The sequence below is a fragment of the Geotrypetes seraphini genome, chromosome 4, assembly GCF_902459505.1.
Source record: "Geotrypetes seraphini chromosome 4, aGeoSer1.1, whole genome shotgun sequence".
Classification (NCBI taxonomy): domain Eukaryota; kingdom Metazoa; phylum Chordata; class Amphibia; order Gymnophiona; family Dermophiidae; genus Geotrypetes; species Geotrypetes seraphini.
This window is the reverse complement of record NC_047087.1, coordinates 58,259,374-58,283,599: the sequence shown is the minus strand read 5'-3', so window position 1 is coordinate 58,283,599 and position 24,226 is coordinate 58,259,374. Positions and strand designations below refer to the sequence as shown.

Below are 24,226 nucleotides of genomic sequence, written 5' to 3'. Positions count from 1 at the left end.
GCACTATAGCCCCCTTTTACTAAATCGCAATAGCGGTTTTTACCGCAGGAAGCCTATGAGCATCGAGAGCAGGGCAGGGCATTCAGCGCATTTCCCTGCGCTAAAAAATGCTATTGTGGTTTAGTAAAAAGGGAGGGGGTATATCTGTCTATTTTTGTATAGTTGTTCCTGAGGTCACATTGCATAAAGTCATCTGCCTTGACCTCTTTGAAAACCCGCGGAATATAAATGATAATTAACATTTTCTCTGCGTACAGTGTGCTTTGTGTTTTTTAAAATTTTATTGTTGGTAAATCATTTTGACTTGGTCATTTAAAAAGTAGCTCGCAAGGCCAAAAATTGTGGGCACTCCTGCTGTAGAGCCATTCTTGTATGACTGGATAAGCTATACAGTGGTACCTCGGTTTACGAGTGCACCGATTTGCGACTGTTTTGCAAGATGAGCAAAACATTCGCAAAATCGACGCCACGGAAAACGAGCGTGCCTCGATTTGCGAGCGGCGCCCCTCGCGATCCAGCACCCTCCCCCCGTGATCTGCGCCCCCCCCTGCCGCGATTCGGCACACACACACCCCCCCCCACCCCCGCCGCTTCTTACTGTCATCTGGGCCTCGGCACCGGCATGTCCTGTGCGTTGGTGCCGGTGCCCGAAGATCGGCCTCCTCTTTTTGCTGGGCCTTGAGCATCTGCGCACGCTCAAAACCTGCAAGTTCACGCTCTCTCCGAGATTCTCGGAGATCTCGGAGAGAACGTGAACTTGCAGGCCTTGAGCATGTGCAGATGCTCAAGGCCCAGCAAAAAGAGGAGGCCGATCTTCGGGCACCGGCACCAACGCACATAAGCATTGCCTCTGCCGGGTCAGACCAGGAGTCTATTGTGTCAAGCAGTCCGCACTCGCGGCGGCCCCCCAGGTCCGTGACCAGTCATTGGACCTTACCTAAGTCTTTCATCCCCTATTCATTTAATACCTGTACCTATACCCTTCAATCCCCTTAACCTTCAGGAAGTCATCCAATCCCTTTTTGAAACCAAAAAATCGTACTCTGTCCTACCACCTCCTCTGGAAGCGCATTCCAGGTGTCCACCATCCTCTGAGTGAAGAAGAACTTCCTAGCATTTGTTCTGAATCTGTCTCCTTTCAATTTTTCTGAATGCTCTCTTGTTTTTGTGGGCCCGGCTAGCCTGAAGAATCTGTTCTTTTCAACCTTCTCTATGCCTTTTATGATCTTATAAGAATCTATCATATCCCCTCTAAGTCTCCGCTTCTCCAGGGTAAAGAGCCCCAGCTTCTCCAACCTTTCAGCATACGAAAGGTTCTCCATGCCCTTTATCATCCGTGTCGCTCTTCTCTGGACCCTCTTGAGTATCGCCATATCCTTCTTAAGGTACGGCGACAAATACTGGACACAGTACTCCAGATGTGGGCGAACCATCGCTCGATACAATGGTAGAATAACCTCCTTCGTTCTGGTAGTGATACCCTTTTTGATTATGCCCAACATTCTGTTCGCTTTCTTTGAGGCTGCTGCACATTGCGCCACTGGCTTCATCGTTTTATCCACCAAAACCCCCAAGTCTTTTTCAAGGCTGCCTTCCCCCAGTACCCTCCCTCCCATCATATAGCTGTACATTGGGTTCCTCTTCCCCACATGCAAGACCTTACATTTTTCTACATTGAAGCTCATCTGCCTTCTTATTGCCCACTCACTCAGTTTGTTTAGGTTTCCTTGTAATTCTTGGCAATCCTCCATGCTTCTGACTCTACTGGAGAGTTTTGTGTTGTCCGTAAATTTTATGACTTCGCACTTCGTCCCTGTTTCCAGGTCGTTTATGAATATATTGAACAGCAGTGGTCGCAACACTGACCCCTGTGGGACCCCACTTGTGACCCCTATCCAGTCCGAGTAGTGTCCCTTTACACCTACCCTCTGTTTCCTATCCGCCAGCCAACTTCTGATCCATCTGTGCACGTCCCTTACCACCCCGTGGCTCCACAGTTTCCTCAGTAGGCGCTCATGGGGTACCTTGTCAAAGGCTTTTTGGAAATAAAGATATACGATGTCTAGGGGGGTCACCCTTGTCCAATTGCTCACTTATCCACTCAAAGAAATGCAGTAGGTTAGTTTGGCATGATCTTCCTTTACAGAAACATGCCAGTGCCGAGGCCCAGATGACAGTAAGAAGCGGCGGGGGGTGGGGGGCGAATCGCGGGGGGGGAGGGTGCCGGATCGCAGGGGGGGCCTTCGGGGGGAACGTATCAAAGCGAGTTTCCATTATTTCCTATGGGGAAATTCGCTTTGATATACGAGTATTTTGGTTTACGAGCATGCTTCTGGAACAAATTATGATCGTAAACCAAGGTACCACTGTATTTATCTTTTTTTTTAGTTGTTTAAATTCATGCAGAAATAAATGGCTAGATTGAACCTAATGACTTCATTAACGCCTTTTCCTTTTTTAAACCTCTATACCATTTGAAAAAGGGCAAATTTCTAATTATTCCCTTCTAGCATTGGATGCTTCTTAAATTTAGTAAAAATATTCTGGCACAAGTGTCAAACCTTAAAAAAGGAAGTCATATTGAGCATTGGAAAATAATAATAATTAACTAATAAAAATAGTACACATTTAGGACTCCTTTTACTAAGTTGCGAAAATGGTTTTAGCCTGTGCTTAACGCGCGCAGAATTACCACGCACGCTAGACGCTAATGCCAGGATTAAGTTGGCGTTAGTTTTCCCAAGTAGCACGGGAGTTTGCGCAAACTAAAAATGTTAGCGTACCTTAGTAAAAGAGGGAGTTAAATTTCCCACCACCAAATTTCCCCATCCTGCCCCACCCGGCTACTTTTTCATGCCACCCGGCTGAAAAAAATTTCTGGGGAGAACACTGCGCTTGCTCACCTGAGAGCCCATTTTAATCAGAGCAAACATCTGCTGATATTCCTAGTCTATAGGATAGTAACATATTAGATGATGGCAGATAAAGACCCGAATGGTCCATCCAGTCTACCCAAACTTATTTTAATTTAATTTTTTGTTTTAATTTTTTTCTTCTTAGCTATTTCTGGGCAAGAATTCAAAGCTCTACCCAGTATTGTGCTTGAGTTCCAACTGCTGAAGTCTCCGTCAAAGCTCACTCCAGCCCATCTACACCCTCCCAGCCATTGAAGCCCTCCCCAGCCCATCCTCAACCAAAAGGTCATAGTACTGGCCTTAGTTCAATATATACTATTATTTTCAGATTCTAGATCCTCTGTGTTCATCCCACACTTCTTTGAACTCCGTCACCATTTTCCTCTCGACCACCTCCCTCGGGAGCGCATTCCAAGCATCCACCACCCTCTCCGTAAAGTAGAATTTCCTAACATTGCTTTTGAATCTACCACCCCTCAACCTCAAATTATGTCCTCTGGTTTTACCATTTTCCTTTCTCTGGAAAAGATTTTGTTCTACGTTAATACCTTTCAAGTATTTGAACGTCTGAATCATATCTCCCCTGTCCCTCCTTCCTCTAGGGTATACATATTCAGGGCTACCAGTCTTTCTTCATAGGTCTTCTGGTGCAAACCTCCTATCATTTTCGTCGCCCTCCTCTGGACCGCTTCAAATCCTCTTACGACCTTCGCCAGATACGGTCTCCAAAACTGAACACAATACTCCAAGTGGGGACTCACCAACGACCTGTACAGGGGCATCAACACCTTCTTCCTTCTACTGGGTATGCCTCTCTTTATACAGCTCAGTATCCTTCCGGCAGCAGCCACTACCTTGTCACACTGTATTTTTGCCTTTAGATCACTATCACCCCAAGATCCCTTTTCTGTCCATGCATATCAGCCTATCACCTCCCAGCATATACGGATCCTTCTTATTATTAATCCCCTTCTTATTATTAATCCCCAAATGCATTACTCTGCATTTCTTCGCATTGAATTTTAGTTGCCAGACATTACACCATTCCTCTAACTTTTGCAAATCCTTTTTCATATTTTCAGCTCCCTCTTCGGTGTCTACTCTGTTAGAAATCTTGGTATCATCTGCAAAAAGGCCTGTAGTTTCCTGCTTCATCTCTGTGACCACTTTTATGAATAGGGACCACATCCGCTCTCCTCCAATCCCCAGGAACCACTCCCGTCTCCAGAGATTTGTTGAATAAGTCTTTAATAGGACCCTCCAGAACCCCTCTGAGCTCCCTCAGTATCCTGGGATAGATTCCGTACAAACGTAAAGAAGTTCTTCTTCACCCAGAGAATGGTAGAAAACTTGAATGCTCTTCCGGAGTCTGTTATAGGGGAAAACACCCTCCAGGGATTCAAGACAAAGTTGAACAAGTTCCTGCTAAACTGGAATGTACGCAGGTGAGGCTGCACTCATTTAGAGCACTGGTCTTTGACCTGGGGGCTGCCGTGTGAGCGGACTGCTGGGCACGATGGACCACTGGTTTGACCCAGCAGCGGCAATTCTTATGTTCAGTTTTTCAAGTTGTTCATAAGCACTTTCCTCCATGAACAGCGCAGAATCTACTCCATTTTCTCGTGTTACTTTGCCAGACAAACTCGGTCGTTCTCCAGGATTTTCTTCCGTGAATACAGAACAGAAGTATTTCTTTAGCACATTTGCTTTTTCCTCATCACTCTCCACATATCGGTTCCCAGCATCTTTTAGTTTAGCAATTCCATTTTTCATCATCTTCCTTTTACTAATATATCTGAAAAAAATTTTGTTTCCCTTTTTTACATTTTTAGTCATTTGTTCTTCCGCCTGCGCTTTCGCCAGACGTATCTCTCTCTTGGCTTCTTTCAGTTTCTCCCGGTAGTACTTTCTGTATTCCTCTTCTTGGGTTTTTAAATATTTCAGGAATGTCAACTCTTTCACCTTTATTTTCTCCGCCACTAGTTTGGAGAACCATATCGGTTTCCTTTTTCTCTTGTTTTTATTGATTTTCTTCACATAAAGGTCCATAGCCATTTTTATCGCTCTTTTCAGCTTAGACCACTGTTTTTCCACTTCTCATGTCCTCCCATTCTAAAAGTTCTTTCTTCAGGTACTCTCTCATTTTATTAAAGTTCGTATGTTTGAAATCTAGGACTTTAAGTATCGTGCGGCCGCTCTCCACTTTAGCTGTTATATCAAACCAAACCGTTTGATGATCGCTACTTCCCAGATGAACACCCACTCGAACATTAGAGATACTCTCTCCATTTTTGAGGACCAGATTCAATATCACTTTTTCCCTTATGGGTTCCCTCACCATTTGCCTGAGCAGAGCCTCTTGAAAGGCATTCACAAATCTCCCTACTTCTTTTTGATTCCGCAGACGGAACCTTCCAGTCCACATCCGGCAGGTTAAAATCTCCCAACAGTAGCACCTTCTCTTTCCTTCCAAACTTTTGGATATCCACAATCAGATCCTTATCAATTTGCTGCGATTGAGTCGAAGGTCTGTAGACTACACCCATGAAGATAGAAGTTCCATCTTCTCTTTTCAGAGTGATCCATAGCATGTATTCCTCTCCCCAGGTCCCTTGCATTTTAGTCGCTTGGATATCAATCTTTACATAGAGAGCTGCTACTCTACCTTTTTGACCATCTCTGTCCTTCCTAAAAAGATTATATCCCAGTATGTTTGCATCCCATCCATGGGATTCACTGAATCATGTCTCTGTGATAGCGACAATATCCAGATCTGCCTCTAACATCAGGGCTTATAGATCATGAACTTTGTTGCTTAGACTGCGAGCATTTGTGGTCATCGCTTTCCAGCTATTTTTCAGCGGTAATCTCCTTTTTCGTATAGTTTTTTGTTCTGTTTCACTTTCCGTTCCAATGCTAAGAGAGTTGCTGATATTGTTTATGTTGCAATCTTTACTACCATCACATCTTGTCTTTTGACGGGGTGATCTCTATAATTGTCCTTCATACATACACCCCCCCCCCCACCTTCTAGTTTAAATGTCTAGAAACATATTGATTAAACTTCTCCGCATGGATTATTTTTCCTGCTGTAGTAATATGAAGCCCATCAGTACAATATAGAGGAGTTTTTTTAAGTTTTTTTTTTTTAAAATAAGAAACAGGGAGTAGAAGAGAAATTAAGCAGATCTGCTGTATTTTTCGCTCCATAAGACGCACCTCACCTTAAGATGCACCCACCTGTAGAGGAGGAAAAACCAAGAAAAAATAATTTTGAACCATATGGTGTGCCCTGTACTGTGTCCCCCCTCTGGTGGTCTAGTGGTAGGTCAGGACAAGGTACAGGGCACATCTAGGGGTGAGCACGTCTAATGGTAGACAAACGTAATGGCAGCCAGCCCGCCCCACAGCCTCCCCCATACCTTTTTAAATCATCCCCCCCAGTATTTTTAGATCAATCATCCTCCCCAGTACTTTTAGATAATCCATCCCCCTAGTATTTTTAGATCAATCATCCCCTCCCAGTACTTCTAGATATATCCCCCCAGTATTTTTAAATCATCCCCCGTACCTGGTGGTCCAGCGTGTAGCCCTCCCTCGCTAGCCGCACACAGGTCAGGAGCGCGGACGTCAGCAGCAAGCTTTCAGCGCTCCTGCTTGCGCAAGTCCCGCAAGAACTGACGAAGCCATTTAGAAAACAGTGCAGGCGCAAGCGGAAGTGCGTAAAGCTTGCTGCTGACGTCTGCGCTCCTGACCTGTGCGCCGTTAACAAGGGAGGGACACACGCTGGATCACCAGGGACTGCAGCGATGACAATGGAGGCGGCATCAGAGGGCGGGTACCTATTTTAAAAGGTGCAGGATGGTGGGTGTTTTAAACTGTATGGCTGCAGGGAGTTTTAAAATGGTGCAGCTACGGTGGGCGGGTTTTCGGGGCAGGAGTGATCTTCCCACGCTCCTGCCCAGTGCAGATCGCTCATAGGTAATGGCTGCCTTGAGCTCCCATCGCAGTCTCGAGAGACTATGGGAGCTCAAGGCAGCCATTTCCTGTGAGTGATCTGCACAGGGCAAAAGCATGGGAAGATCGCTCCTACCCCAAAAACTAGCTTGACCACCAGGTAAGGCTTAAGGGGGGGCTTACAGGGCTTTAAAATAGCCGGGGGGAAGTGGGGGTTGGGGCAGAACCGGCCTGAATATTATTTGCGTTTTTTTAATATTTGCGGGTCGGCTCTGCCACTAACTCCCGTGGATACGGAGGGTATAGTGTACTTCATGCTAGAAATGCATCTTCAACCCTGATCTTCGGGCTGCCAGTCAGACACGGTGTCTGACCATATTCTCACATACCAATAGATGCGAAAGCAGAAGGGGGGAGGTGAAAATGCAGCCAGCACCCTACAAGACACCACTAAGCCTCGTACAGATGCCTAACAGTCTGCTAAGCACGGATAGACCCAAGCTCCAAAAATAGTTGTGTAGGCTGGCTAACAGGTACCACCAGGGTTTGGCCTGTCAGCTGCAGCCCAGAGTGAAAGCTCCAAGCACAAAAAACACAGAATAAAGGTTGAAAACACTTAAGAAAATAAGAAAAAGGGAGACTAGAAGAGAAACACTCCATCCGGCTCACATTCAGAAGGGAAAAACTGTAGGTGGCAGTAGAGCTCCCAGTGAAGTTGGAGAATCACAGAAAAAATCCGGAGTGGATTCCTCCTGCAAATGGCTTGACACCATGGGGGGATAATCCACTTGTTGAGTATGACATACCTATTGCACTGGAAATTATACATTTATAGAAAACAATTTTCCCCTTAAGATATAAAATAGTTAACACTGAAGGGAAAACAGCAAAGAGAACACATGCGTCAAATAGTGCAGAAATAAAGATAGAAAGAAAATACCTGAGAATCCCGACAGTACATCTCATACTGTTGTATCATCTGTCTGCTAATCATGCTGCCATGGTATACCACAACATTAAGATCAGTCCATGTGTGGAACTCTCTCTCCCAGTTTGCAATAGTGGAAAGTGGGGCAATGATTAAGAAAGGTCCTCGTATTCCAGTCAAGAGAATTTCATGAAGGAATGTAATAGACTGAATAGTCTTGCCCAGTCCCATTTCGTCTGCTAAAATGCATTTCTGTCTGAAACAAAAATAATATACTGCACATTACTACAGCACCCTTTGTTTTCTGACTACTCTATATTACCTTCCTGATCCAATAACAGTTTGGAATAAAAGTCAGATTAAAACACAACTAATATGCTGCAGTAAAGCAAACATCAAAAAAGCATAGCTCTGAATATTTTTCATGTGTTTCAAGAAATCAAGACAATTCTTCAATATAGATAAAACTGTAGTTTCATCCAACTCACATTAGCCTGCTTCAAGTGCTTCACAAAACAAATTTATTTTTTTAGGACATTTTGAACTTCATTCTCTACAAAAGGCACAAATGAGACATTGTGCACATCAAACTCTGTGGCCATGCACACTTAGGGCTCCTTTTACTAAGCTGCGTTAGGGCATTAACGTGCGGAATAGCGTGCGCTACAATGCCGTGCGCGCTAGACGTTAACACTAGCATTGAGCTGGCATTAGATCTAGCCGTGTAGCAAGGGGTTAGCGCATGCTAATCTGCTGCGTGCACTAAAAACGCTAGCACACCTTAATAAAACGAGCCCTTAGTTAATACATTAATGAACTCAAATTTTAAAAGAGCACTAATGTCATTTACAGGATTGCTAATGGAAGATTAGGTTCTTACCTCAATGATTTTCTTTCTGGTAGATGTGTCTAGGAGTCCTGATAAGTGATATTCCCATACTCACGAGTTGATTGCAGAAGGATGAAATCTACATTGTTCAGCTCCGCCTCCTTCTCCAGTGTTGTAGAGCAGTGTTTCTCAACTTCTTCAAGCCAACTACCCCCTAAGCCTAACAAATATCAACCGAATAACCCCCCACCCCAAGCTCTGCCCCAGACCACCCAAGCTCTGCCCCTGATTCCACCCCATAACAGTAGTACTAATTGTAATCCAATTTCTTCCATCCATTTTTCATATACATACACAATATGATCTTAATAATATATAATGAGTCCAACTTTTCTTCCTCTCTTCTCCACCCCTATTGGCAACAAATCTCCCTCTCTCTCATTCACTGTCCCTCTGTCTTGAGAGATCCAAGCATCTCTCCCACCCTCTCTACTGTCACATCCAACATTTCTCCCTCTCTCATCCCCCGGATCATGTACAGCATTTTTCACTACTGCCCACCAGCCCCATGTCCATTTCTCCTTCTATCACCCCTCTGCAGCTACATGCCATATCTCTCCCCCATCACTATATCCAACGTTCCTCCCCCTTGCATCCCCTTCAATCTGTCCCTCTGTTCCCTCTCCATCACCATATCCCAACATTTCTCCTCTCATCCTTCTCTCTCCATGCATCTCTACGTCTCTCCTCTTTCTCTCTATGCCCAATTTTCTTTTTTTTTCCTTTCCCTCTCACACACACTCCCCAGGTCACCCCCACCTTAGCTAATAATTCAGCATGGGTTAACATTTTTCCTTCATCCCCTAAACTATGTTCCAAATTTTTAACTCCTCTTAGTCCCCATAACCTATACTCTCTAGAGTCTCGTCCTGGAGGAAAGGCCAGATTACCCTGCAAAGGCAAAAGATCAGTTATCATCGGATTCCCACCTAAGAGTCACACAAGCCAACACCATGCCATCCGTAATGTGTTGAATAATAAACTTGAACAAATATGAGAAGGCAATGCCTTCCGTGCACTATGTAATAATGCAAACACATCACAAGGAGCATAAAACTCCCGTTCCATCCGAAGAGGAGTGTAAATACTTCTCTCATTAATCCAATCTCCCAAATGATGAAGCAGATATGCATAATTATAAATCCACATATCCGGTAGACCTAACCCCCCTTTATTCCAATTCCCCAGCAAATATATCAACTTTAATTTAGGTTTTTTAGCCCCCCAACAAAAATGAGTAACTTTTTTTTATAAAAGATACGTAAATCCTTCTTCAATAAGCACAACGGCAAAGTCTGTAAGATTAGGGCTCTTCAGCTTGGAAAAGAGGGGAGATATGACTGAAGTCTACAAAATCCTGAGTGGAATAGAACGGGTACAAGTGGATCAATTCTTCACTCTGTCAAAAATTACAGACTAGGGAACACTCAAAGTTACAAAGAAATACTTTTAAAACCAAAAGGAGGAATTTTTTTTCACTCAGAAAATAGTTAAGCTCTGGAATGCATTGCCAGAGGTTGTGGCAAGAGCGGATAGTGTAGTTGGTCTTAAGAAAGGCTTGGACAAGTTCCTGGAGGAAAAGTCCATAGTCTGTTATTGAGAAAGATATGGGGGAAGCCACTGCTTGACCTGGATCGGTAGCATGTCATATTGCTACTCCTTGGGCTTTGGCCAGGTACTAATGACCTGGCTTGGCCACCGTGAGAACGGGCTACTGGGCTTGATGGATCATTGGTCCGGCCTAGTAAGACTATTCTTAACCTGCAGATCTTTAGATCAATGGTGTCGATGCGTGGTCTGCATCAAGAGTCTCAATTCTATAGAGACCTGCAATGCTTACTGGGAAGAGAATGGTTCAGAAACTGTCTTCCCTGATCCTAGGAGATTTCCCTATATCGATGTAGGAGTTTTACAAAGATGATGGCTTTGCAGTTTTTCTGATGTCCATAGCTCGAACAGCTTCTCCCATTGAATATGATGGGCTTTAATGGAACGCTTTTGCAAGGTGGAACACTTAACACACAATTTAATTTGGAGATCAGGGCTTAAACATTGAAGACACTAATTATGTGTTCCCGCAGGTCTAATCTCCATTTTCTTGGCATTCCAGAGACAGTGTCAGGATCTGCCTTATTGCAGGCCATGCAAACATGGTTGGCTGCTACCTTCCTCATGTGGGAGGGACTGGTCCCCCTATGCCTGGAACGGCACATCGTTTGGGCAGGGAGTACACCCGGGAGGCACACCCGAGGATGGTTAATGTCAAATTGCTTAATTATAACCATAAAGCAGAAATACTGCTGAAGTATAAGCAGATTCGGGACTCTGAAATATGAGGACTTGGAAGTGCAAATTTTTCAGGATTATTCGGCGACGCTGACCGAAAAAAGAAAATTGTTTTACCCGATTTGTTCCACCTTGTCGGAAAAAAAAAATGCCGTTTGTGTTTGCCTACCCAGCTGTTCTGCGCATACATCAGCAAGGACAGTGGCATACATTTGATTCTTCTTTGGAGGTGGCTAACTAACTGAACACCCATGTGCTTCACTCACAGGATCTCTCTTGACTGTGTTGGGTGACATGTTTTGATATTACTTTTTGCTGTTGTTCAAACCTCAATTTTGTGACTCCCTGTTTTTGAGGGGTCTACAGCCGCACTGCTTTCCTTATTACGTCTGTTATTACAACTGGTTCTATTGTTTTTGTTCAATTCTGTGTATATTTTGTTATTACTGTATTTGTACTGTTTTGGCTGATGAGGTTTAGTTCAGCACCTATTTATTACTCTGGTTGAGAAGTTGCAGGTACATGAGGGGATCTTGTACTTGGTCTTGATGGGGACTCGGGGCTAGGGGAGGCACCTCTTCGTGATCTTTCACACCTCTAGAACCACTCTGGTGTGGGTCTATAGCTGTGATAGCATAGGAATGTGGGATCGGGGACAGGGAGGGAGGGGGGGAGTAGGGATTGGGATTTGGGTGGGAGTGGGTAATAGCATTTTGACCATGTGGCGGTTTGTGACCTTCTTTAGGATATGTGGGCTGGTGGGTCCTGATAACGATGTTTGGTGGTCTTTACTGATGACCTGGAGGTCAGGAAGGTGAGGGCCCCGTTATTACCTTTGCTATCTGGGTTGGGCTGGGAACCCGGGATGGCTCGACATTGTTTCAGTTGCTACTGTTTGCCTAGGTATTTGATACCCTAATTAGGCTATGGCCACTACATTGAGAATTATCTCCTGGAATGTATCGGGTATTACTTCCCCTATTAAGAGAACAAAAATTTTGACCCAGTTGAAACGTCATAAGGCCGACATAGTCTGCCTGCAGGAAACCCACCTGACTGATCTAGAAAATTCCAAGTTGGGGAGAGCCTGGGTGGATGCGGTTTATGCGTCCTTTCCACAAAAGCAAGCGGGTATAGCGATCTTAATTCATAAATCCTTGCCCTATACAGCCCGAGTTGTAGAAAGCAATCCACAGGGAAGTTACTTATTGCTTTGTAGGGATGGAGATCTGATAAGTTCTGATCCAGGGCATCAGAACACAAGCAGGGTCAGCACACAGGCAGTTCTGAACGCAGGCCAGGTCGGCACACTGACCTAGGCCCTGTGTGCGGATCTAGGCCTGTGTGTGGATCTAGGCATGTGTTTGGATCTGAGGCCCTGTTTTTCATTCCCTCTCCCTTCTTGCCATGCAACCATTCTAAGTAAAGGGAAAATACTAGCATCTTGTCACGAGACTTTTGCCACATATTAACCTGACACAGGTTTACCCTTATCTTATCTCTTATCTTGTTTAAGCATCACTTATATGGGCAACAATCAGACTTTGCCTACAGCTTAAGGCTAAGGAGCATGCATTATAACCTTTGGACTGTCACATACTTATCTTATTTGAGCTGTCCTTATTTGGTAAGGACATCAGCTGACAGGCATTGCATATGTGCAAAGACTCAGGCCCTGTCCATGTGTTAATCAGGCCCTTGTCTAAGAGATGAGTTGGAGGATGATCACGAGGTAAAAGCACGAGGTAATCAAGAGGTAAAAAGCATGTACCTATCTTTGTATCCACCAATGTAAAACCATGTACCTTTGTACCCACCAATCATGAGATGTGTAAACGAGGGAGTTACTATGATGTCATTACCTTAGAAGCATAATAAATAGGGACTCAGAGTTAGCCCTTTCTAGCACCTCCTCCCGATTCTATGATTGCGTGTGTGTGTGTTTCCTTTGTGGGGCATTCCTACATTGCTTTACCTGATGGTGGGAACAAACTCGTTCTACCTTTTAAATGCTTATGCTCCAAACATATATGATCACTCATTTTTTGAACGTATTACAGCCCTGTTGTTAGAGCGGGTGACAGACCCGGTATTTCTGGTTGGCGACTATAATCAAATATTGGATTTGAACTGTCACCACTCCTCTCCGGGACCATCTATAGGGGGAGCGCAGAAATGAGGTATTCCATATCTTTGTGCCGCCTTGGACTTGATTGACCCGTGGCGCTTACTACATCCGACAAAAAGGGACTATACACATAGATCGCAGGCACATGGAACACTCTCTAGAATAGATTACATTCTCACCACGAGCCGGGCCTTTCTTAACATTGACTCTGCGGTTATTGGACCCGCAGTGATATCAGATCACGTATTGGTTTGGATAGATGTGAATGTGGGCTCTGGTTTGCGGGGCCCGGCCGTTGGCGATTTCTTGTTTCGGGATGAGCATTTTAAAACATACTTGACAGCTAAATGGGAAGAATTTTTACAGTTTACATCATCAGGACCCCATTCTGTTCTGGAGTACTGCTATGGTGATGCTTAAGAGGGGATTGTATTGCGTATGTTATAGCTCGCAATAGACACTTGTCTAGAGGAATCGTCCGTTTAGAATGAGAATTGGCAGCAGCAAAACGACTGTATACTCAACAGCCATCCTGAGCCCTTAAGGAGCATCTAATTTCTGTGGAGACAGCTCTTAATTCCCATGTACATGAGCATACAATCAAGATGCTGTTTTATCAGAAGTTTCAATACCATTGTTATGGGAACCGTTCGGGAAAATTGTTGGCCTGCTTAACTAAACAGGCACGAGGACAGCGTTTTGTATCCGGTCTTCAGGATGGCATGGGATAGATGCAACATTCTACTGATCTGATAGCGCGGATTTCTATGACTATTTTCGGCATGGAGAACGCTGTAAATAGCGAAGGAAGCGGCCGAAGAGAGTCGGGAGGTGGCTGAGGAGAGCGGAGTGAGAGGCAGGCAGGCAGGCAGAAGAGAGGAACAGCAAGTGGGAGAGAGGCAGCAGGCAGGCAGGACATAGTGAGGGGCAGAGGCGAGAGATAGCTCCGCCCACCCCTCCAACGTCAGCAGCACGCCAGAGCCGAACTCCTCCATAAAAGGGGAGGAGCCAACGTCACACAGCCATTCGGAGCGTGGCGAAGGCGAACAGCAAAGGTGCTTGCCTTAGCGAGAGCGCCTTTGCGAAGGGCCTCAAGAAGGGCAGAATCACCACACCCAAGGACACCAAGGAAGGGCAACAAGGTAAGGAAGTCAACAAATAACACAGCTAAAATACCCAAATAAGTACATAAAAGCAAAAACAAAGCAGACAGAGGGCACATACATAAGTAACAACAGCAGGACACACGCAAACTGCTATCCTAAAGTTAGGAAATCCAACCAACACAGAACACCACAACACTAGTCTACACTGAACGCAACAACACTAGACAAACGCGGCACATTAGAAGTGGATACAGGGAAAAACATATAACCAAGGAATAGGGACGTAGCAAGAAACAAGCACAGAAGAGAACACACACACAGAAGCAAAAAGTAACCAGTGAAATAAAAGAGAGTACTCCAAAAAAGCGGACAGCAATGGAAGCAGAGCAGTGTTCTCCCCAGAAATTTTTTCCAGCCGGGTGGCACAAAAAAGTAGCCGGGTGGGGCAGGATGGAGAAATTTGGTGGTGCAAATTTGGTGCTATGCAAATTACCCCTCCCTGCTCACGGTGAAGGAGCAGGGCAGGTGTGTCCAACGTTTTGGCTTCCCTGGGCCACATTGGCCGAAAAAAAATTTTCTGGGGCCGCACACTGGCTGATGAGCAAAAAAAAAAGGCCGAGCAGGTCCCAAATTTGCAATCACTAATATAGAGGATGTAAGTATCTAATAATAATCCTTCATTTAAAGGGACACTGTGGAGAGGAACCCAAAAAAAGCAGTAATACTTACCCTGACTGAGTGATCCCTCCACGTACACCACTGACAGTGGGAGCAGCCACAGATTTCCGCATCCCCACTCTGATGAGCAGGGATGTGCTCTCCTGGTTTTCCCATTCACTTCTATTACAGCTACAGTGAGCCTCTTCAGAGGTGAGCCTCATCAGAGCGAGGATGCTGCATCAGCTGTCATTGACGCACGTGGAGGATCGTTCAGTCAGGGTAAATATTACTGCTTTTTTGGGCCTCCCACTTTGAGCTTAGGCTCCCTCAAAATGAACATCTCCTCTGCTGTAGCTAGTAGGGATCCCCAAGCCTCACCAACTGACGGCCACTTCCTCCCCCCTCCAACTTCCCAAGTTCTGGAGCTGGCAGCAATATTGCAGAGCTGCTGCCTTCCCTCTCCACTGCCCCCCCCCCCCACCTTGGCTTTCATGCATGCTTGAAAGCAGTGACAGCTTAAGGATATTGTCATTGGCTGCAAAGCTTGGAGATTTTGGGTTGTCAGACTTGAGGAAGATGTCTTCAGGTGACAGGGCTTGGGGATCCCCAATAGCTCTAGTATTTGTAAATTGTACTCAGGCGGGGAAAAACTTTGGTGTCCATCCACTAATTTGGGCTCCAGTCCCTCCCCCAAATCAGTTGTATATGACTACACCACTGAATACAAAAATAATTGTGATGCACATATCCCAAAGCTAACATATTCCAGTTAATAAATTCAAAATAAAACTACTTTTTCTACCTTGTTATATGGATGTTTTGTTTTTCCATTATTTTGGTCCCAGTTTCTCTTTCTGCTTTTTCTCTATCTTCAACTAATTCTCTTTCCAGTGTCAGCTGTCCATTTTTTTCTCCTCTTCTGTCGTTCCATTTATTTCTTATGCCTATCTCCAACTTATTGATTTTTCCTTTTCAGCTTTCTTAACTTTTTCTTTTCTGCCTCTGTCCACTCAAATCTTGCCTTCTTTCTCACCCTTCTTCTTTTTAAATGTTCAGCTACCTTTCAGTTCTCCATCTTCTCTCAGTCCCTAGCTCTCCCATTTCCCATCTCACTCCTTTCCCAGCCTCCTATTCCCTTCTATCTACTCCCCTTTACCACATTTCTACCAGTCACTGCTCTCTCTCATCTTGTCATCTCCATTTTGACCTTATCCACAAGGCTTACCACTTTCAGAATCCCATCCCTCTCTCCACTGGTCAGGCTATATCTCCCTGTCCCTTTCTTTCCATCCCCTTTCTTATCCCAGATCTCATCCCTCCTGCCCTCCAATGGGTCCATCTCTCCTCCTCTATTCCCATGGTCCAATATTTTGCTCCCTCTCTTTTCTGTTTTTCTTCTTCCCTCCCCCTTTGATACTGAACAATGAAATGGAGGGAAAAAAAAGAGAGATGCTGCATCTCTCTGCCTTCCATCCACAGGCCTAAAATTTCTCCCTACCTCCCTTCCATCCCCAGATCCAACTTCTTTCCTTTCTCTTCCCAACTGCCCCCCACCCCATCTCTCCCCATGGGTGGCATGATAAAGTAGTCGGGGGGGGGGGGACAAGGAAATTTGGTGGTTAGAATAGGGTCATTAAATCCAGTGGTGTACCTAGTATATATGACAGCCAGTGCTGATCATTTTTAACAACCCCCTCCTCTATATAAAAAAGTTATTTTTAGTAATAATCCATGAATCACACAACAAGGGTGCACCTAGGAAAAGGCAGCATCTTAAACACTGCAGTGAGCACTAGAATACCAATACACGCATTGTAAAACTAAACAAGCCAGATCCTGCACAATCAATTAATCCTGTACAGTCGATGCTAACAAAAAGCCATGTCCTTTTCATACACACACAGATACACCCTCGCCCAATATGGAATAATCACAAACTAAAATAGAAATATGTAGACAAAAGTTAAATTAAACCGCCAAGAAACCAGACTCTGCAACACCACAGAAACAGTGACACATGTCCCCTAATACTGTGCAAAATATAAAGACAGTTGATGTAAATTTGAAAAAACTGATACATTATAATCACCACTTAACAAACAGAAGTAAAACAAATAACGAGAAATAAGAAAATACCATTTTATTGGACTAATCCATCTTCCAATTAGCTTTCAGAAGCCAAATCTTTCTTCAAGACAGTACAGTATACTGCTATTATGGTATCGTGTCCTGACCTGAGGAAAAGGGGTTTAGTCCCCATAAAAATTGCCTTATTTCCATTTCCTATTTATAAATTTTTATCAATAGTAAAGCAACAAAAAAAAATTTCTATCTTTTGTCGTTTCTGCTTCATCTTCTCTTCACTCTTCTTACTATACAGCATTTGTCCTTTATCCCTTCCAAGCAACATCTGCCCTCTCTCTTTGCCCCTTCCACCCAGCCTCTGCCCTCTCTCTACCCATCCCTTCCTTCTACTGTCCACCCTCTCTCTCTTCTATATGGCATGTTCCCTCTTTTTATGTCCTTCAATAAACTGTATATCCTGTGCCCTTTCTCCTTTGTACATGATTCATTTCAGCTTCACCCCATCTCCATTTTTGTCTCCACCCCCTCCCCTATGCCCTGGCATCTCTATCTCATTCCCTTCCCAACCCCCATGCCCTGGCATCTCTCTCTTTGCTCTGGCACCTCCTTTCCTTCCTTTCCCTGTGGTCTTGCATTTGTCTCCTTAGTTTCCCTTCCCTCCCCCCATGCCCTGACATCTCTCTCTTTTCCTTCCATCCTTTCACCTGGTCTGGCATCTGTCTCTTCCCCCCCCTCCTTATATGCCCTGACATCTCTCCCTCCCCCTCCATGGTCTAGTATCTCCTTTCCTTTCCCTCCCATGGTCTTGGAATCTCTTTCCTTTCCTCTCCTCTTCCTTCTCCATCCCTCCCTCCTTCCCTCTCTCCCCCCAATTGGGTGCAAAAGCAGCAGCATTTCTCTCCCCCCTCCATTGGGTGCTGCAGCAGCATTTCTCTCCCCCTCTCCACTTGGCCACACTGCAGCATTTCTTCCCCCCTCCCCCGCAATACCAGCATTTCTTTCCCCCCCCTGCAGTGCCAGCAGCAGCATTTCTCTTTCTCCCCCCCCTCCAATTGGCCACAGTGCACTGAGTGCAACATTTCTCCTCCCCTCCCCTCCCCCCCCCCCCCCCGCAGCGCAGCATTCACAATTTGCTAAAGGCTAAGGCGAGAGATAGGGCAGTGAAGAGGGAAGTTTACAACTAGCTGCTCTTGCTTGCTTCGGGCCTTTCTCGCTGCCGGGTCCTGCCTTCGCGGAAACAGTAGGCAGGACCCAACAGCGAGGAAGGCCCAGAGCAAGTAAAAGCAGCAAGTTGTAAGCTTCCCTCCTCACTTCACTATCTCCCGCTGTAGGCTCGTGCCCTCGGGGCTCTGCACACTATGCCGGTTTAGCAGCATGCCCATGCGAAAATGGCGACCCACCGAGGCCTGAAACTACACGGCTCTACGCTCCTCATATCAGGTGGAGTTGTTCAGGATACTCAGACTGCCAAGCACCTTTCCCCCACACAAAAGCTACCCGTTGGCGCGCACACGCTGCACTCTCACGCAGCCTGCGCATGCTCTGCACCATTTGCTTAAGTGGCTCATGTAAGCCTATCTGTCCGCTGGGGTCTCCAATGTGTGCGGTGGCCCCGCCGATGAGCACACTGGTGTGGGGGCCTGCGCACTGAAAGCGCCCAGATGTAAGGAGTCAGCTGTGGGATCAAAGCCACAGTACACCGTCTGTGCACCGCTCTGCAGTATTAAAAAGTCAGGCTGAGGCAGGAGTCAAACGTTGAACTTCTGACGACTCTTCAGGCTGTGCCGAGTCAGCCCGGGGAATTCCCAAACCTGTGAGAGGGTGGGGTTTGGTTTTTTTTGTGGGATTTTTTTAATGTTTGAGAAGCAGCAGCAGTAGCAGGATTTGGGACTGAGATGACAGCTGGGAGGTCATCTAAATTAACCGGGCAGAGCGCCCCGCTAAAAGGCTCTAGGGAGAACACTGCAGAGGAATTCCAGAAGATGAGCTTTCCAGTGTTCTGCAATCTGTCACATGTATGACTACCTCCCCTCGGGGAGGCAGTCATATGTGTGCGGTCGGTGTCAGGAGCTGAAAAGCTTGAAGAGGGAAGTCAGGCAACTAAAGGACAGGATACAAGAATTGGAAGGACTTTACATCACAGAAGACCCTGTCAGGACAGCGGAGGACTTCACGAGAGGGAGGCACATTGAGGAAGAAGTCAGAGAACTCGAGGAATTCATTGAGGATGCCTACAGGAGGAGAGTGGAAGAACACGAACATCAGAAGAAAGATGAAGACACACCAACATGGAAGGGAGAACAAGGGGAAGATGACTCCAAGGAAGAAACCCACAGAGGAATCCCGCAGGAAGGAGAGGAAAGGTCTAGTTGATACCCAGAAGAAGCAGCGAAGCACACCGAGGACATAGAAGAAGAAGCAGCGAAGCACTCTGAGGACACAGACCTATGACCGGAGCAAAAACTGAAGAAGTGAAAGTCTGTGATCCTAGTGGGAGACTCAGTCCTAAGGCAAGTAGACAGTCACATAGCAGGTGGGAGAGAGGATCGACTGGTGACCTGCCTCCCAGGAGTGAGAACAAAGGATATCGTTGACAAAATCAGAAAGATCCTAGACAGAGCAGAGACGGAAGACACTACAGTAATGATCCACATCGGGACAAATGATTTCAGCAGGAGGGATTACAGTAGAAGTGCACTGATAGAACAGTTCAAGATTCTGGGAAGGAAGTTGAAGATGAGGACGCAGAAGATTGCATTTTCAGAGATCCTACCAGTACCGAGAGCAGATGTGAAGAGGCAAACGGAACTACAATCAATAAATGCATGGATGAGGAGATGTTGTGAGGAAGAGGGGTTCTACTTCATGAGGAACTGGACAACGTTTTGAGGCAAGAGCAAGCTCTTCAGGAGAGATGGACTGCACCTGAGCGCGGCAGAGGAATGGAGCAGGCTTTAAACTAAGAAGAAGGGAAAAGTCGACAATCGACCAAGAGTCGACGATTCGGAAGAAGGTTTCCCATGAAGATACCAAGTGGGTAAAATGCTGGGAAGAAACAACTGGCAAAACACAGGAGATGACTAATCCAGAAGAGGAGGATAAGAGGATAGTAGCACAGGAAAAGAAAATAAAGATCAAAGCACAGGGAAAGGAAATGAAGACGAAAAAATACCAGGACTTAAATTGCTTATATACTAATGCAAGGAGCCTAAGGAACAAAATGGGGAAATTAGAAGTCGTGGCCAAAATTGAGAACCTAGACATCATTGGAGTATCCAAAACATGGTGGAATGAAGAAAACAAAAGGGACATAGCATTGCCGGGGTACAAACTCTATCGCGAAGATAGGTCAGGTCAGAAAGAAGGAGGAATAGCCCTATACATAAAAGAATGCATACACTCGACCAGAGTGGACACAGCAGCGATGACCAACAAACTGGAATCGCTATGGGTTAAAATACTGGGAAGGAAAGGGCCCGAGATAAAGATAGGCCTGTATTATCGTCCACCTGGACAAACCGAAGCTACCGATGAAGAAATGGAAGCCGAGATGAAACAAGAATGCAAAAGCAGCAACACGATTATTATGGGAGACTTCAACTATCCCGGGATAGACTGGAGTTTTGGAAACTCAAAATGTGCAAGGGAGACCGGATTCCTGGAAGCTATACAGGACTGCTTCATGGATCAGCTTGTCAGAGAACCGACGAGAGGGAATGCCACTCTAGATCTAATCCTTAATGGGCTAAGAGGACCTGCAAAGGAAGTGGAAGTAGTGGGACCGTTGGGAAACAGCAATCGCAATATGATCAAGTTCAAAGTTGAAGTAGGAATATCGAAGGGAAAGAGAACCACAGGGAAAACTTTCAACTTCAAGAAAGGAAACTACGAAGCGATAAGGGTAATGGTAAGGAAGAAACTTAGGAACAGCTCAAATTGGCAGACTGTAGAGCAAGCCTGGTCTCTATTCAAGGACACGGTGTGCAAGGCGCAAAAAGCACAGTTACTTACCATAACAGTTGTTATCCGGGGACAGCAGGCAGATATTCTCAACAGTGGGTGATATCACCAACGGAGCCCCGGAGCGGACAGCCTCAAAAGCAGACTTGCTTGAAGATCTTTGTAAGAGCTTCCGAGTGCTGCACTGCGCATGTGCGAGTGCCTTCCCGCCCGAGTTAGGGCGTGCATCTCCTGTGAGGTACCTCAGTTCAGATAACTAGCTAAGAAGCCAACCAGGGGAGGAGGGTGGGTTGTGAGAATATCTGCCTGCTGTCCCTGGATAAAGCAATGTTACTTACCGTAACAGTTGTTATCCAGGGACAGCAGGCAGCTATTCTCACTAGTGGGTGACGTCATCCAACGGAGCCCCGATGTGGACATCTCACAAGCATACTTGCTTGTAGAAACTTTCAGAAGTTTCAAGTTGCCCACACCGCGCATGCGCGAGTGCCTTCCTGCCCGATGCACCAGGCGCGTCTCCTCAGTTCAGATAGCTAGCAGAGAAGCCAACCCAGGGGAGGTGGGTGGGACGTGAGAATAGCTGCCTGCTGTCCCTGGATAACAACTGTTATGGTAAGTAACATTGCTTTATCCCAGGACAAGCAGGCAGGTATTCTCACTAATGGGTGACCTCCAAGCTAACCACAATGGGATGGTGGGAGAGTTGGAAACTTAGGAGAATAAATTTTGTAATACTGTTTGGCCAAACTGTCCATCCCATCTGGAGAAAGTATCCAGACAATAATGAGAAGTGAAGGTATGAACCGAGGACCAAGTAGCAGCCTTACAAATCTCCTCAATAGGCGTCGATCTGAGGAAGGCTACAGAGGCTACCATTGCTCTGATCTTATGGGCTGTGACTTTACGGGAAAGGGGTAATCCAGCCTGGGCATAGCAGAAAGAGATACAAGCCACCATCCAGTTGGAGATGGTGCGCTTAGAGATAGGGCGTCCCAACTTGTTTGGATCAAAGGAGATGAAAAGTTGAGGAACAGTTCTGTGTGGCTTGGTGCGTTCCAGGTAGAAAGCCAAAGCACGCTTACAGTCCAGAGTATGAAGAGCTGATTCTCCAGGGTAAGAATGAGGCTTTGGAAAAAACACAGGAAGAATAATGGATTGATTCAGATGAAATTCCGAGACCACCTTGGGAAGGAATTTGGGATGAGTACGAAGGACCACCTTGTCATGATGAAACACTGTAAAGGGTGGATCCGCAACCAATGCTTGAAGCTCACTCACTCGATGAGCAGAAGTGAGGCCAATGAGAAACACCACTTTCCAAGTGAGATATTTCAGAGGAGCCTTGTTAAGAGGTTCAAATGGAGGCTTCATAAGCTGGGAAAGAACAACATTGAGGTCCCAAACCACTGGAGGCGGTTTGAGGGGAGGATTGACATGGAAAAGTCCTTTCATGAATCTGGAACCACAGGATGTGCAGAAAGAGGTTTCCCCATTAGAGGCTGATGGAAAGCAGCAATTGCACTAAGATGGACTCTGATTGATGTAGACTTGAGGCCAGAATGAGATAGGTGCAAAAGGTAGTCCAAAACAAAGGACAAGGAGGCATGTTGAGGTTCCTTGTGATGAGAAAAACACCAAGTAGAGAATCTAGTCCATTTCTGGGAATAGCATTGTCTAGTAGCAGGCTTCCTGGAAGCTTCCAAAACATCCCGCACAGCTGGTGAAAACTGAAGGGGAGTTATGCTGAGAGGAACCAAGCTGTCAGGTGTAGTGACTGCAGGTTGGGATGAAGCAGAGATCCCTGATGCTGCGTAAGGACAAAACGCCATGACATTTTCTCTGTAGTGGCTCCTCTTACTTGGAATACTCTTCCTCTATATATCAGAAATAATAAAAATTTAAATCAATTCAAAACTAATTTAAAATCATTTCTTTTTAAAATCTCTTTTGACCTCTAAATTCACTTCATTGCTAATTTCTATTTTTGAACTTTCAATCCCTTCAAGTTTCAAGTTTCAAGTTTTTTATTTATTCTTGATTAATCGCTTTCTCTAATTCAAAGCGATGTACAAATCCAAATTTAGTTAAAAGAGAGCAAACAAACAGACAAACCAAACATAGGGATTTACAATTCTTACAGGGGTTAAAACTTATTAAACTACATTGGGTAAAAATAGGGTTGTGAAATACATTCGTTATATAAAAGATTAAACATAGGAAAACACATTAGGAAAAATAATAACTAAAAAGTCAGGAATTAAAAGCATCATTAAATCAGGAATTAAAAGCATCATTAAATCAGGAATTAAAAGCATCATTAAAAAGAAATGTTTTTAATAATGATTTAAATTTTACTAAATCTTGTTCGTTCCGTATAAAAATTGGAAGAGCATTCCAGGTTTGAGGGGCTGTTATGGAAAATATAAATTGTCGCCTTGTGTTGATCAATTTCAATGAAGGTATTGTTAATAAATTTTGATCAGTAGATCTTAATGTTCTAGTAGGATGGTAAGGTATTAAAAGTTTATGAATAAAAGCAGGAGTCTTATATAATAGTGTTTTAAATGTAAGTAAACAGATTTTATAAGTTATTCCTAAATGTTTCCTCCCTCCCCTCTCAGACCACTTTCTCTCCCTTTAGGGAAACAATATTTTTGTAACTTTTTGCCCTCATGTTTATTCCATATGTGTCATAGTATGTTTATATTGTTTTGTGTGTCCAATGCCCTTTCTGTTAAAGTAGTATTAATATATTGTTAATTTTAATCCCTTCAATGTTCAATAATATATAATTCAACAATGTTTGTTATATTTTGTTAATCGCTTAGTTTGTAATAAGCGATACATCAAATAAATTAAAACTTGAAAACTTGAAAATGGAAACACTGGCAGAAGGAAAGGCTCCCTTCTGCTGAGTTGCAGAAGAAGGGAGTACCAAGGTTGCCTGGGCCACCGAGGAGCAATCAGAATCATGGTGGCCCGGTCGGACTTGAGCTTGACCAGAGTCTTTTGAATGAGAGAAAACGGAGGAAACGCATACAGAAAGAGATTCCCCCAGTCCAGAAGAAAAGCATCTGCCTCGAGACGATGAGGAGTGTAGATCCTGGAGCAGAACTGAGGCAGTTTGAAGTTGTGGGGAGCTGCAAAGAGGTCTATATGCGGCGTGCCCCACAGGGAGAAGATGTGATGAAGGGGCGTGGAATGGAGAGTCCATACGTGAGGCTGCAGAAGACAACTCAAGTTGTCCGCCAAGGCATTGTCCACCCCCTGAATGTCGACAGCTTTGAGGAAGGTGTTATGGCGAATCGCCCA

General features: G+C 45.0%; 1 protein-coding gene across 1 annotated transcript in view; it reads right to left on the bottom strand.

The window, feature by feature from the left end:
• CHD9 (chromodomain helicase DNA binding protein 9) overlaps positions 1–24,226 on the bottom strand; it is a 499,652-nt gene that overhangs the window by 284,147 nt on the left and 191,279 nt on the right. The window contains 1 exon segment of the mRNA XM_033940083.1: positions 7,813–8,056. Within this exon segment, the coding sequence (XP_033795974.1) occupies positions 7,813–8,056 (244 nt within the window).